At 33.0% G+C, this 15,294-nt stretch overlaps 1 protein-coding gene across 1 annotated transcript; it reads left to right on the forward strand.

The window, feature by feature from the left end:
* The first annotated feature begins 1,850 nt into the window (after positions 1-1,850).
* On the forward strand, positions 1,851-11,752 carry LOC106668566. The gene is made up of 5 exons (XM_024225311.1): positions 1,851-2,083; positions 2,161-2,205; positions 4,748-4,857; positions 7,149-7,239; positions 11,063-11,752. The coding sequence occupies exons 2-5, from the start codon at positions 2,174-2,176 to the stop codon at positions 11,439-11,441; spliced, it is 612 nt and encodes a 203-aa protein (XP_024081079.1). The 5' UTR covers positions 1,851-2,083; positions 2,161-2,173; the 3' UTR covers positions 11,442-11,752.
* Positions 11,753-15,294: the final 3,542 nt, after the last annotated feature.

Below are 15,294 nucleotides of genomic sequence, written 5' to 3' on the forward strand. Positions count from 1 at the left end.
ACCCTCTACAAGGAGAGGTCATGTGATGAACAATGAAACTGAGGGAGGAGACTAGGCAGATGCCATAATAGGTATGCCAATTGATTCCATTACACCAAAATATAACTTAACCAACAAGTACAAGGAGTCCTTGAGATAAATCTGTAGACTGAACTGACATTAGACTTAGTAAATATGCTACAGTTTTCCTGTCTGAAATCATAACAACTGAACACTGCTAGAGAAATAAAAAGGCTAGGAACACATTCCAGGAAGATAGCCCTTTTTGGACCAGAGGATGTGCAAGATTATAAGACCAGAATTTATACTTGGGCTCCTCCATCTCAGAATGCACGCAAAAAACAAAATTAGTAGAGGAAAAACTCCACAAGTGCCAGACAGAAGGTTAAAAAAAAACCTTGCCAAAATTGGTAAACATTTACAGTTAAACAAGGCAAACTCAGGGCTTTATATCGGATAATGGCATCTGAGAATACAAAAAATGGTCAATGACGGACCCCATTTGTTGGGTATGAAAAGTAGAGGAAGAAACTGTCACATTATCTTTGAATGTGAAGTGACTGCTCGATGAAGACATTGATGACCTAGGGAACTAAGAAGACCCATGAAAAAGAATTGCAATAATGACCTACTACTTCTTAGGAGAAAGATCAAGTCAATGAATTGAACAAAAGAACTACAAAAATAACAATAGGAGAAAGGATACATGCTTACAGACTATGGTGCTACTTCTTCTGCAGCAGTAACTGGGTCAAATAATCAAATTTTGTGAGAAATTGGGACTCAATCAATGCAGACCATAACTAACGAAGTATCTATCCTGGGAGAAAGAATTGCAGCAATGACAGTCGATGACCACCTTCTTGAAAGGAAAACAAAGACAGCTGAACTGAGCCAAGCTAAGCCAGCTGAAGCCACAAGACTAGAGTGCTTTGTAAACACCAAACCACAACTTGCTAGTATCCACACCATCCTATACTAACATGGTATGTGTGTAGATTCTGCAAAGAGGACATCTTAACTTACTTGCTGGCAGATTAAGGCACTACACTCTCTGCAGCCTAATTCGCTAACAAATTGAGACTCACTGGTGTACAATAAGTAAAGAACAAGCCGAGGAATGTAGCGCTTAAAAAGTGCAGTATAACATGATTCAAGTAATCTTTATCCACCATGGAATAAAGAATTACAGCAGTAACATTGAATGAATGACCTACTTCTTAAAAATAGAGCAAATTTAACTGAACTAAGGAGCAGGAACTACAAGCACAAAACGCCAAGACTGCAGTGCTTGGTGAATACCAAACCCCAACTTGCTAGTATCCTCACCATCCCGTCCAACCCTAATGGTGTGTGTAAATTCTGCAGAGTTGGAGGACACCACAACTCACTTGCTGTCCTTCTTTGGAACTACATTCTCTACAGGTCGTACAAGGACCGGGTCAGACAAAACAATTCCTTGAAAAACTGGTACTATCAACCGAAGATAAAGAATTACAGCAAAAACACCCGATGACCCTGAAAGGAAGATGGTTGAACTGAACTAAGAAGCTATTTGAAATGTTCAAATATTGGTGAAATTTTATTGGCTTTATTTGTTAATTAGGAAGAGACACGATGAACGCGCTGCAGACTATGAGGGTTATCTTTTAAAAATTGAGTTAAAAGGAGGACCTCATTACTGTAAGGAACTAGCATGGTGTCAGTTCAGATTCGCGGATTGTTTTGTGATTGCCTTCTTCCTCTGTCAAATTAACTGTTGGAAAAAATAAAAGTGGATAGAAGGTCAATTGGTCATTCAAGTCTGCTTTACCCGTGGCTCCCATGCCCCCCATGCTTCCAGGTGGTAGGACTTTTCCTTGAGGGTCCGTTATCAAAAAAGCGATATCAGATTGTTTACTTCTAAATGTAACCACGTGGTTGTGTTGTGGCTAGCCAGGGCAGACGAAACAAACAAAGCTTTGATCATAGTCGCCCGCCCGGCCGTCGTCACCCCTCTATCGACTTTTTTGATCCAGGGCGATAGTCGGCGGAAGTTCGAGCTTTTGATAACAAACCTCGACGGGACGGACAAGGAGAAAAGGTGACCGAATCTATTTGATTACATACGCCCTTTTTTTTTTTTTTAGCGTGAACTAAGCCTTTTTCTCGGTTTGTTAGCGCGCCAGGTACAATGGACGGGCAGACTGAGAGCCAATACGAATCGTGAGTGCATTTTCGTTTCACCCAATTTTACTCCCAATTTTGGAAGAAAAAAAAACTCGCGTCTGCGATTCTGTTTTGTTTTGGCGAGTGCTCGGTTTTCTTTTTTTTTTTTTTAATTTGCTGAAGGTTATGCCAACTTATCGTGAATTTCCGTTCCTGTTTGGTACCTTCGATAATACTCTGGAAAAGTGATTGAACGATTTCTTCCGCCAATTTTCCTCAACCCGAGTCAATTCTAACTACAACGAAAATAAATTAACCACGTTGTTTCCAGGTATAATTTTAAAAAAGAACTGTACTGATTGAACCTCCAACAAATTGGCACAATTTTTAACTAATTCGTTCCATTTACACCTACTGACAATCATAATCGTTTCGTCAATCTTTGCCATGTTTTATTTTTGGAGTTTGTTGTAAATTTAATTTTATCCTGGCCCAAACCATATTAGCAACAACTCTGGAACAAATTACTTATAATTGTCTCAATACTTTATTTGTTAGATTGTGAGCTTTCTTGTTGAGACCTGGCCAGGGTTGAACTTGTAGTTCACTAATTTCTAATCATTCTGTTCACGCTATATTCTCTGGTTTTGTCTGTCAGGATAAAGCATTGGTTACTTTTTGCTTTTAGGTTTCTTCCTAGAAAATATTTCAATTATTTATTCAATTGTGAGCTTTCTTGTTGAGGGCTGATGTTCAACTTCTTTGGCTTGAACTTCTGGCCTTGAACTCGGTTCAGTCATTACCGATCATCCTTGTTTGTTTTTTTATTGCAGATTTAGGATTTCTTCTGTCTTTCTTACCTGATTTTTACTTCAATTACAAAAGAAAAAAAAACTAAAGAAAAATCACAGAAAAACAGAATAAATTCAAAATTGCAGACCAAAACAGCAAGGAAAGTGAACAAGTTGATCAGAAATGACAACTAGTTCAACACAGTCAAGACCTCAAATGAAGTCATTCCAATCATCCTGATCCACCTATCTTTGCTTTTTATGTCTACCAGTTTTGCTTTAATTCAGTGATTCAAGTAAAATACACTGAATTTGGCAAATTCCAACATGCGAGGATGATCAGTATCTAGTATCAAATTCATTTTTTTACTTTATGTTATTCTGATAAGTTTTCTTGTTGAGGTTTGGATGGTAAACTTGTAGTTGGATTGCTTTCGATCATCCTAGTCTACTTTATTGTGGATTTTCAAGCTCCACCATTTCACCCTCCTTCAATGGTGTTTTTAGTTATTATTTACTCCCAAATTTATTTAAAATATCTTGATAGAAAAGGATTGAGCAGTTATGATTACTTTATATATTTTGAATTTTTTCCCTTACCGTTTTGCCATAGCCAATGTAAATTTTTTTAAATGAAAATATTTGGCAATAGAATTACTAGAATGATCAACTACTATTAATGACCTTTATGATTTAGCTAAGTGTTTGTATTCTAGTTATGGTAGGATTTTGTCTGCAGGCAAAATGCCGAAACTTGTTTGGCAGTCCAAAACAAGGATAGTCAGACCTTGGTGATCAAAATGACCACACTATAAATTATCCCTATATGTATTTAGTAGTCATAATTTACCATATTAATTGTTTAAATTAATTTCAATAATTTCGTGGTCCGCTTGACCAATTAATACTTTACAATTAATTAAGGTTTTTAATCGAGATGAAAAAAAGTTAATGGCACGAGAGGGATTCGAACCCACGGCCTTCGGCTAGATACGCCGCTGCTCTACCACCTGATCTATCGTGACCTCGATCCACTCGGACATCAACTCCCCATCTCAACCCCACCTTATGAGTTTTCCCTCCTTTTGCCATTTTTCAAATGTTGTGTAATCGGTTTGGATTCTGTGATTAGTGAATTTAATGAATTAAATTGATGTACACTTCACTAAAGCTCTCCGTCGCCATTTCAATTGTCGTCGAGAATCCAAACCGATTACACGACATTTGAAAAATGGCAAAAGGAGGGAAAACTCATAAGGTGGGGTTGAGATGGGGAGTTGATGTCCGAGTGGATCGAGGTCACGATAGCTCAGGTGGTAGAGCAGCGGCGTATCTAGCCGAAGGTCGTGGGTTCGAATCCCTCTCGTGCCATTAACTTTTTTTCATCTCGACTAAAAACCTTAATTAATTGTAAAGTTTAAATTAATTGTACTTTTTATCTAAGGTCTTGGTTAAGATGAAAAAATCACAAGTGGGAGTTTCACCTAAGACCTTTGGCCGTTGTGGCCATAGCCGAAGGTCGTGGGTTCAAATCTTGCTCATGACACTAGCTTTTTAATTTCAACCAAGACCTTTGATAAGAAGCCTAATTAATTTAAATATTTACTACAAATTATTGATTAATTATTTACCTAATGAAAAGTAATGATGCCCCTTATGAATGTGTTATCTTTTCTTTTCATCCTATTCATTTTATTTGAATCACTTTATTTGGTTAATATTACAGTGGGAATGAAGTGAAAAAAAAGTGAATTTATTCCAACAAAATTGTTTATTTTTGCATTATCTTGATTTTTGTTGTTTTTCAGTGGTTTCTCTTCTTCGAGCGAAGAAGAGGACAACTCTCACCTAAAAGAGATATTACAAGATGCAGTTGTTGAAAACATGTTCAACAGTCAGTCCAATTCACAAAAAATGGGTAAGGAAAACTAATTACATTGTGCTTTCAATAATTATGTAATTGTTTAATGTTTCACTGTAAAACAAAAATTTAAATTATAAATAGGTCTCTCCAAACTTAAGGGACGACAATACAATCTATTCATGAAAATCAAACAATGAAGTGCTACTACTACTGATTTAGATGCATAGTGTAGAACTGTGTGGAACGGCTAAATCTTCCAACATTCAATGTCTCTAATCCTTTCAATCTCAAGTCCTTAGATCCATTGTAAATGAGAATTATGTCCACAACGACAAAATCACATTTATCCCAAAATTTACCGTGTTCCACAGGAAGACTCTTTCAAACAATGCAGGTTGATTGGTTGATTCAACTAGTTGCCTGGTTGACTCTCAAGGCTTTTCTTGGCTGGTTCCATACGAGGCAAGTTAGATATAACACACAATAATGAAAGAAACATAACGTACTGAACAGTTATAAAGTTTTATACAACATGGATTATTACTTTTTAGCCATCGGACAGTTGGGCGGTTAATTAAATAAAAAATTGAATACAAATGAAGCACTTAACTAAACATTTCTGAACTCGTACCTATAGACATTGAGATTTTTCACCATTAGTTTAGAAAATCAAGCAGCTGAGACCTGGAAAATGCTCTATTGCCTCTATATAGGATTTGAAACTCTGACAATGTGGGACATTGGGCAACAAAATGAAAACTATCCTCTTTTACTCTTAGGTTATTCACATGCAATTTCCAACGCCTTCCATTCGTGGCACAGAATTTAAAAATACTTATTTGCACCTAAGTTTAAGTAGCCATTGTAGAGCAGGGAGTTTCAGAGAGATAGCTTTTTGAGCATTAAAGTTAAATGTTACCTTAGAATGGTCTAGGTCCATCGTTAAAAAGAAGATACCTGTTTGAGAACTGTGTACGATGTTCATAATTCATGATGTTGATCACCTAATTTACTCAAAAGTTCCACAGTATATTTGGGCCAACTCGAGAAATTTTCTTAAAGAAAGGTAAAATTACTACCAGAATTAAAAGCTAGTGAATTCCAATGATAAAGACAAGCGCAATTAGATTTAATAATCTTGGGAGCAATAATTTTAGTATTTCGAGAAACAGAGCCTTTAATTTCCTTGAGAATAAATGAGAAGTGCAAGCTAAGTGTAAGAAGAGAAATACTAACTACTGCTATCTGAATATATAACATTTAGTTTGGTGTGGAGTCAGGCAATGAAAAAATCTTTCTAATAAAAAACATTGAACTCTTTTGATGTCATCTCGATGCTGAAACCCCCACAACTGTCATGCTTAGCATAAAATGAATGACACACTGAATTAAATAATTTAAACTTCAAAAACAGGGATTAACTTCTGGACAAAAACTCATACCATATTCTATTCAAGGCAACTTTCAACAATTAAGCTTTACGTTTCAGATTAGTGGTTAAAGAGAGTCTGAAAGTTAGGACAACACCATGATTTTTATATTAGTTTGCTACTTCAACTCTATCCCTTTGGAAAAACCAGTGCTCGGCCTTGGCAGGCCTGCCTCCTCTTCTAAATACCATTATCTTTGATTTAGTTAAGTTAACAGTGCAATTCCACTGATCACAATATGATTCCAGGAGACTAATATCTTAACCAGGCAAGTTGTATCAACTTTTCTTCCCCATGGGAGTTGTGTAAGTTATCGAGTATGATGTTAGAACCTGAGGAAGCAGGACCACATCTTGTGCTTTCACTTCTGCATGAAGAGAAGCAAAAAGGAGGAAACTCAGTCGAAGAAAAGTGGGATCTCTGATGTGTTGTTATAGGCAAATAGGTGCTTTCTCGCAACTACTGCCCACTTCCCTTAATATCGTTGCTGTCCCATCACTCAGGACTAATATGAATTTCTTCAAAGAGCTGTTTCACATTGAAACTTGCAAAGGCATCACTTTCCATGTTAAATTCAATTACTCAACTAGGCAACTGGTGTGAAGTACGAATGCCTAGTTGTGTCATTTATGTTCAGTAAACCGGGGGGATGTTTGGACTCCTTGACTCCCATCTATTCAATTAGTTGAATCAACAAAAAGGGTTAGAGTTAGTTTCTCGGCTTGTCACAGAACCCATAATCATGGGTTCAGTTCCCAGGAATTTCTGACACCATACCATAGAAAAAGAGAGAGAGAGAGAGGAGACAGAGACAAAAGAAAATTTAGTATCATTTTTAAACCAAAAATATAAAAAATACAAGTTACTGAACAGAAAGTAAGCTTAAGTTAATTATGAACATTAATTTTCTTTTAGGTTCCATTCAAAAGGAAGAGAGGGTTAAGGTGGTTGAGAATAAAAACATCGATACCTATTTGGCTCATGTTTTGACTGAACGTTTAGAAAGGTAAATAAAAATATAATGTACAATCTTATTATTGATTTTCCATTGGATATTTATTGATATAAGGAACACAAAAAAAATGGTTTAAAATTTATTCCAGATACTTGTTTATTCCGGAGGTTTTGTTTTTCTTTAATTTTACTGTCAAATGAAACTTAATTCTTTAAAAATAAAACACCTGATTCCTTTTGTTTTAACTGTGCGATATGCTTATCATTTGTCTTAACAAAGAAAAGCTTGAAATCAATTCACAATTGATTAAAATTTAATCTTTTTCTTACAATCTATTATCGATATTGTTATCTTAAGACAATGAGACATTAATAGTAAACATTTCACGGACATTTTTAGCAGTTAATGATAATTTTAGTTTTCAGTTTTAATTCAGTAATAATCTATATTCTTATTTGTTAAACTGTTTAAAATTACATCTAAGATTTTGACTTTTTAAAAGATTCAAACTTTATATTTAGTTTTTGTTTGGTTGACTGCTGCTTCAGAGTGAGGTGTAGCAGCAGAAGTCAGACAGATACTAGCCGGCGTCCCATAAGGGAGCATTCTCGGTCCCATCCTTTGTATCATTTATACAGTTGACCTACCTTCACACCCCAATACCATCATCACCATCTATGCAGACGTTAACACAATTTTGTAAATTTGGATAAAATCCAGAAAAGTTATGAATTTTTAAGTAGAAAACTGGACATTGGAAAACAAAAATTTGTCCCGGTCTAATCCAGCCCAAAAAATGTCCATTTTTAGTTTACAATAAAAAAATTGCATTTGTGAGCTTTAAAGGGTGGCTTAAAATGAATCCGAATTGTTTTTTCTAAAAACAATTTTTTAAAACCTATTTTATTGACAATGTCTTATGGTTTTTGCAATTTTTTATTGGGTTCTCTAGAAAATAATGACGTTTTTCATGTTTTCTTTCCATTACCTTTCTAAATAACTGTTTACATTTAATGGATTATTCTGTTGTACAAATATCAACATGTTTTAATTTTCTCCCAAACAAAAATGTTTATTTACCTCAGTAGCATTTCATTACTGGGGAATAATCAAGTTTTTAAATGTTACCTAATTAGCTAACTAGAATTTTTTTACTTGGGAATAATTCAATCTTTACTAAGATGTCAACTGTGTGATTTTTGTGTAATTTTGTTTTGCAAGTTTAAACTCGGTTGGAACGGAGGCCAGACAGCCAGAAACATTAATAAAGTCAGGGGCGATGGCAGTGTGAGTGAGGGCACCATTCAGAGATGGTTTAGAAAATTTTGAGAGGGAAACTTGAGCCTTGGAAGACAAGGTCGTGGAAGGATTTCTTCCCTAAATGAAGATGTTCTGCAAACTTTGGTAGAAGAAAATCCGAGAATAACAGTTTGAGAACTTGCAGAAAATGTTTCGGTTAGCAAATAGACCATCGCTGACCACTTTCAGGCAATTGGAAAGGTGAAAAGCTCGAAAGTTAGGTTCTTATATTAAATTACTACCAAAAAAATCATTGTTATGAAGTTGCACAACACTTCTTTGCCGAAACAGAAACAAACTTTTTTTTGTATAGAATTGTTACTACTATAACAGCAGATGCTTTGGACAGTGGACCCGTCAAGGGAGAAGCAACCCTACATTTTCCAAAGCCTCCAACCCATCAAATGCACCAGAAATTGGCATTATTAAAGCCATGAAAAGGCCATGTTATATGTCTGACATGTGACAACATAAAAAATGTTGGAACTTAGCTATGTGATTCTGTCTCACCCTCCCTATTCTCCAGACCTCTCACCTACCGACTACCATTTTTTCAGACACCTGGACAACGCTTTACAACATAAAAATTTATTGATCGAAAGTCATTAGAAAATGCTTTTACAGAAATTATTAATAATAAAGACTCAAAATTCTATTCAGAGGGTATAGAGAAGTTGCCATCATGTTGGGAGAAGTGTTTGAGAGTGATGAACAGTATTTTAATTAAGAAAAAATGTTTTAAATCATTTATTTAATCTTTTTTGCTATAACCATAAACCTGCATTATTTTCCGGATAACCCAATATATATTTAAACTCATTTCATATGATCCTGCATATTATTTTTAGATTTTAACAATCTACAGTAAACTTTAAGAGATTTCTAGAACTCTATAAATTAAACTTAATGGCACAAAATTTGTTTAGGTGAAAAAATTAGAACTGGAGATATAAAATAACACATTTGAGAGGTTATTTTGTTTTCAGATTTATTTTGCTTACTTATAAAGACATAAAACATTCTTAATTCAATGAGAATTGAATCCTGATTACACGGCATTTGAAAATATGGCAAAAAGTGGGCGAGATGGGGAGTTGGTGTCCAAAAGGGTCAAAGTCACAATAGCTCAAGTGGTTAGAGCAGCTGCGTATTGAGCCGAAGTTTGTGGGTTTAAATCCCGCTCATGACACTAATTTTTCATCTTAACCAAAAACCTTAGGTAAAAAGAATAATTAATTTGAATAATTAATATGGTCAATTATGAACACTAAACAATTATGGATTAAGTTATTACAACTGTTAGTAAGCTGAATATTTCTTCTTTCAGCCAATATTAGCGTATAATTATATAATAATTTATAATTATTTAATGTAAGTAAATGTGAGAAAAATAAGGAAGGAATCAACAAGCACTCTTCAAACGAATCATTTTATATTTCTGGTTCTGATTTATGTATGTAGACCAAGTTTATTCCATTATGTGTTTTTTAAGATGTTAAAGCCATGTAAAGTTTCCAGTGCATCCGTGCAGTCATATCAAAGTTATCACTGTTTTGTAATTTTCGAAAAAATCAGAAGCATTCAGACGGCAAGAAATGTAAGGAATAAAAATAATTTCAATTTTCACAAAAATTTGTATTCCGATTTTTTTTTTAATGAAAAAATGAGTATGACGTTTCATGCTTAATATATATATCTTTGCTTATTTGCTCAGTCAATTTTTTTTTTTTTTTTTACTATGGTGTTCTACATAAAAATTCATTACATAAAAATTCAACTCCTCTGGATTTTATCTAATGGACAGGGTCCCATTACAACAGTTGGAAAGCTGAATGTTTCTACTTTCAGCCTTATGACAACAATTGTTTTGTTTTTATGTTATTATAAGTGAAAAAAATAATGGTGACTTACCAGACATTTTATGTTTTACCTCTAGTTCTAATTTACATATGAAGATCAGGTTTGCCCATTATCTATAGTTTATAAGGTTCTAAACTTTATATGGGTTTAGTGAAATTACTTAGTCGTTTCAAAGCTATCCTAATTTTTATGGTTATTGAGAAAAAAAATTGAATTTATTTATTTATTTTTTTTACTTTGCATAATAATTTGTATTCAGGGTTTTTGAGGGTGTTAAAATCAAATATCAACATGGTTTCTTGCTTTAAAAAAAAAAAAAAAAAAAAAAAAAAAAAAAAAAAAAAAAAAAAATGGCCATTTGGAAGGGCAAAAATTTGAAGAAAATATTTTTATTTTTTTATTTTACCAAAAATTTATCTACTTTTTCCTCGGTAAAAACAATTTTAGCCTACTTTGCTATGTTGCTTGGTCTAAAATTATTTATTTCGTTATCTACGATACACATGCTAATATAATTATGCAATTTTGACATAGTGACCGGGCTTAATAGCAACAGCCTAGGAAAAAAGAAAGGGCCCATTGACAAGAATGCTGTGTAATATTTTTTGACCAAGTCTCACCAATTATTAAAGATGGTTTCATTCACAGTAAAATTTATTGTTCTATCATTTAAAAAAAAAGTGAAAATACAAGGAATATTCTATCAATGTTTTAGGGAGATTGACATTGTTCACAAACCAAACACTTCAGGTTGTGTCTTCGAAAAATCTCATAATATGAATTTGGTTCGAAACAAATCAGACATACAACTTCTGAGCACATCTGAAGCGCCTTTACTTATTGACGATACGGATGAAGACGTCCTCATTGTTGACACTGATTGTGAGAAACAACCTGAAAAACCGAAAAGACCACTCAGCAAGAAGAAGAAAAGGGAGTTGGAGAACCAAGCAAAGGAAGCTGCTGTTACGTCTGAGTGGGTTTGTGATCAATCATACACGAGCCATTGGGTGGATTCGAAAAAACCAAAGATCATGAAGCTGAAACTAATCAGGAAACACAAAGATGGAAAACTTGAGTGTGCTTCAAAATAAATACTTTTTATATTTTATTATGGTTTATTCTAAATCTGTTTGACAGTAATATAAAATCAAGTATTCAGTTTTTTTTGTTTTTTTTTTGTGTAAACTTTCATGTAACATTATCAATTACGATGTTACTATTTTGCATGATTATGTGAGAACACATATTTTCATATTACTTGATCTCAATTATTTTTTGTTTTGTTAATTTTGAATATGAATTTATTATAAAAGCTGTCTACATTAAGTTACAGATTGCTCTCTATTATTTAAGAAGTACAAATATTTTATTTTGTTGTTAATAGAAATGATAATAGTTTTCACATGAATTTTTTTTTTCTATGTTCTGAAGTTTGATTGAACAATCTTACTCATCAAAACGACCTTATTCACTGCTTAGTCAAGTTTACATGACCAGCCAGCCGTGTAACTAACCTGTAATTTGTCATTACAATTTTACAATTATTTTCAGTACATTGCTAGATAAGTGATTTTTCATTTTATCTGTACTGCCCATGCCAATGGCCAACTTTGGAAATGAATATTTTCTCAGCCTTTTAAGCCACAGACCTGCGCTGTTTCATTTCGTAGAAAATTTTACACTGGACAAGATGGCTTTTTTAATTATTTTCCTAGTTTCGGGATGAAATATTCGGAAACATGTAACTTCTGTATGTAATGCCCTTTTTTACGAATTTACTTCAAATTGCAAAATTGGAGAGAGACTGATTGAAATTCTTTTCCATGAGCACGTAAAAAACCACGTTTTTTTGCACAAACATCAAGAATAACTCGAAAATGATTGAGAAAGTTGGCACATAGGAAGGTGATCAATTGGACAATTTCCTGGCTCCACAGCTCAATTTTAAGTTTTTGTAAAAAGTGCAAAAATTAACAAGTTCACAAATTTTTGAATTTATTGATGAATGACTGAAGGTAGGAAAACATTTTAAAAAAACCATCTTGTTCAATGTAAAATTTTCAAAAAAATGAGAATGCAGGTCTGTGGCTTAAAAGGCTGAGAAAATATGCATTTCCAAAGTTGGCAATTTTGCATGCAAAAACCAGATGGTAAGATTTTTTTGTATGGGCAATGTATGTATTCAGATAAATGCATAGCAGCAACAAAATATTGCCCATATGTATAATATTTTTCATTGTCTTTCATAATTTCAACATCATTAGTTAAGTAACAGTAATGATAAACCTATTAAGAAAAGTGCATGGCTCTTTTACTTATATGAGTGAAGATCTTAAAACTTTACACTTGTAGGATTCTTGGAAAAAAATTAAATCATGGATATATATAACCTAACCTGCCCATATACCTAATCCTAATGCTAAATAACTTAACCCTTAACTACCTAACCTAACACATTAGATATGCACTACCCGCTAATGCGAAATTGATGACATAAAAATAGTCACACTAAAAAATTTAAGTATCCAGCCCCAAAATATATCCATGTTGAAACCTAGGCAATTTTGTAAACTAAAGAAAGATTACTCGCTATTTTCTGTACTGCCGATGACACTATTAGCTTATGCCATCACTGGAGAGACCTGCCATACCTTCTAGACCAGTGTGTGATTTAAAACTTGAAGGTTTTTTGTCCAGTATTAGTTTATTGAAAAGACGTCCCTAGTTCCTTCAGGTTGATGCTTGCCAGCACACTAAAAAAATTAATAAACATTGGACTATTTGACACATCCTCTATAATTTCAAGAACTTTCACCCGCATAACCTTTTTAACCTCTCAACAATAGCCTTACCTAACCAAACCTATACTTAACCTAATCCAACCCTACATAACCTAGTGCTACTTATCCTAATATAATCTCTTAACCTAATATAAACCCATCTCTAACCCTAACCTAATTTTACATAACACAAACATTAACCTCGTCCCTACCTTAACACAATCCATAATTCTGTCCTTAACATAATTTAACTTAACCTAACAACCCTGCCCCTAACCTAACACAAACCGTAACTTAACCTAACCCTACCTTACCTAACATCTTGTCCCTAGCCTAACCTAATACATACCCTAACTGTAATTTAACCTAACCTATCCCATGCGCACTCACTGGTTTCTTGAAATTGATGATGCGAATGTGGTCACGCAAAAACAAAATTTGTGTATTCAGCTGAAAAATGATGGTTAGCAGTTCTCAGAATGAATTATCTAAAAGTTTATTTAAAAAGTCCTTTGGGTGTTCTACCAAAGTAATATTTTTCTAATGCTCGGAGAATTGGTGTATTTTCTTCATAGTTATCCTGTGCAATTAACTGTCACAGTTGTATAACTGTCATCACAATTATATAAATTATGGCATTAACTGGTTTAATAAACAAATTTGACAAATAATATAATACTGCTATCAATAGTATTATACATATCAATACTATTACTGTTGTGTGTTTAAACAGCTATAAAGAAAAAACAGTTTACAAGCTGTACAGTTTGGATGATCGCGCCTACCTCAGAATAATTGAATGTTGCAAATTTACAATGTACAGTCTTTTGACTTGAACTTATCATCCATGTTATAAGTATCTTAATAAGTATGTTTAATAAGGTGGTAATGGGTGAACTTCAAATATGACAGGTATCGTTTCTATTTGTCACATAGATTATTCTTTTGTGGAGCAAAATAGAAAACAGTGTTTTTATATGGTTTTCAATCAGTTCAATAAGGGCCTTTTTCTTGTGCTTGTAGTGAAAATTGGTGCTGTTTTTGTTTTTTCTTACTGAATTAATTATTCTTTACAAACTGTACATAACTTTATTGCCATATTTTAGATTATTTTGTGGTACCATACACTCAAGAGATATTTCTGGTGAAAAGCTTTATACCATCTGGTTTAAACTTTTTGCTTTATACATTATCTCAGATAAAATAGTATTATAATTTTAATATATTGTAAAGGTAGTGTTTTGTTAAATAATGTAATTTTAAATTCTTCCCTCCCACTCCATATGTAAAATGTATATTCAACAATCTTAAAAAATTCAGATTAAGCATTAAAAAACCCTGAAAAAACTAAACTTTATACTTTAAGTAGTCAGAACTGTGATAGCAAATTAAAAAGGATGTTAGGGTCTTGATGTGTGTTTTTTAAGAATTGATGTTCTATGTTCAGAGCAAATGAGTATACATTTTAATGGCAACATATTTTCTAACATATTAATCCTCATAAGTCCTCCTTCAATTCGAACCATTTTATTATCATAATTATTTATTTTTTGTGTTAATATTTGCTGTTTGAAATTTTACCATTATTAGTACCTGAATAGTTGCACGTAAACTAGAAATAATTAAATTTATTTAAACTGCTATAATTTTTTATTACTAAAACTATTTTGCATGTTTAATTAATACAAATGCGATTATCATTAATCAAAATTCAAATTAGTTGTGAACATTTGCTATATTTTCTTATACTGATATACTTTCTTAAACATATTTTTTTGTATGATGGGCTGTGGTTAAAAAAACAAAAAAAAACAACTGTGGTTTGAAATTTATCTATTGTAATATAATTGTTATTATAATTATGTAACAAATATATTTTAATAATAGCTCTGTTTGATTTTTGAATAATGAATATGTTTAGTGTCATTTATGTTAGAACATTATGTTAATCTGTAAAATAAATATTGTATCCATTTTTACCATACTCTTCAGGAGAATGGTAAATGTAATAATTACACAAATACCATATAATAAATAAACGTTTATTTTAATCAGGCAAATTACCACACTTTAATTACGAAGAATGAGCTGTGCGCTTTACAAATAGCAAGGTATGTCATTCAAATATTGAAATCGATGTATCAAGCATATGTTATTGACGTGT

The sequence above is a fragment of the Cimex lectularius genome, unplaced genomic scaffold (genome assembly GCF_000648675.2).
Source record: "Cimex lectularius strain Harlan isolate CLEC.00 unplaced genomic scaffold, Clec_2.1 scaffold21, whole genome shotgun sequence".
Classification (NCBI taxonomy): Eukaryota; Metazoa; Arthropoda; class Insecta; order Hemiptera; family Cimicidae; genus Cimex; species Cimex lectularius.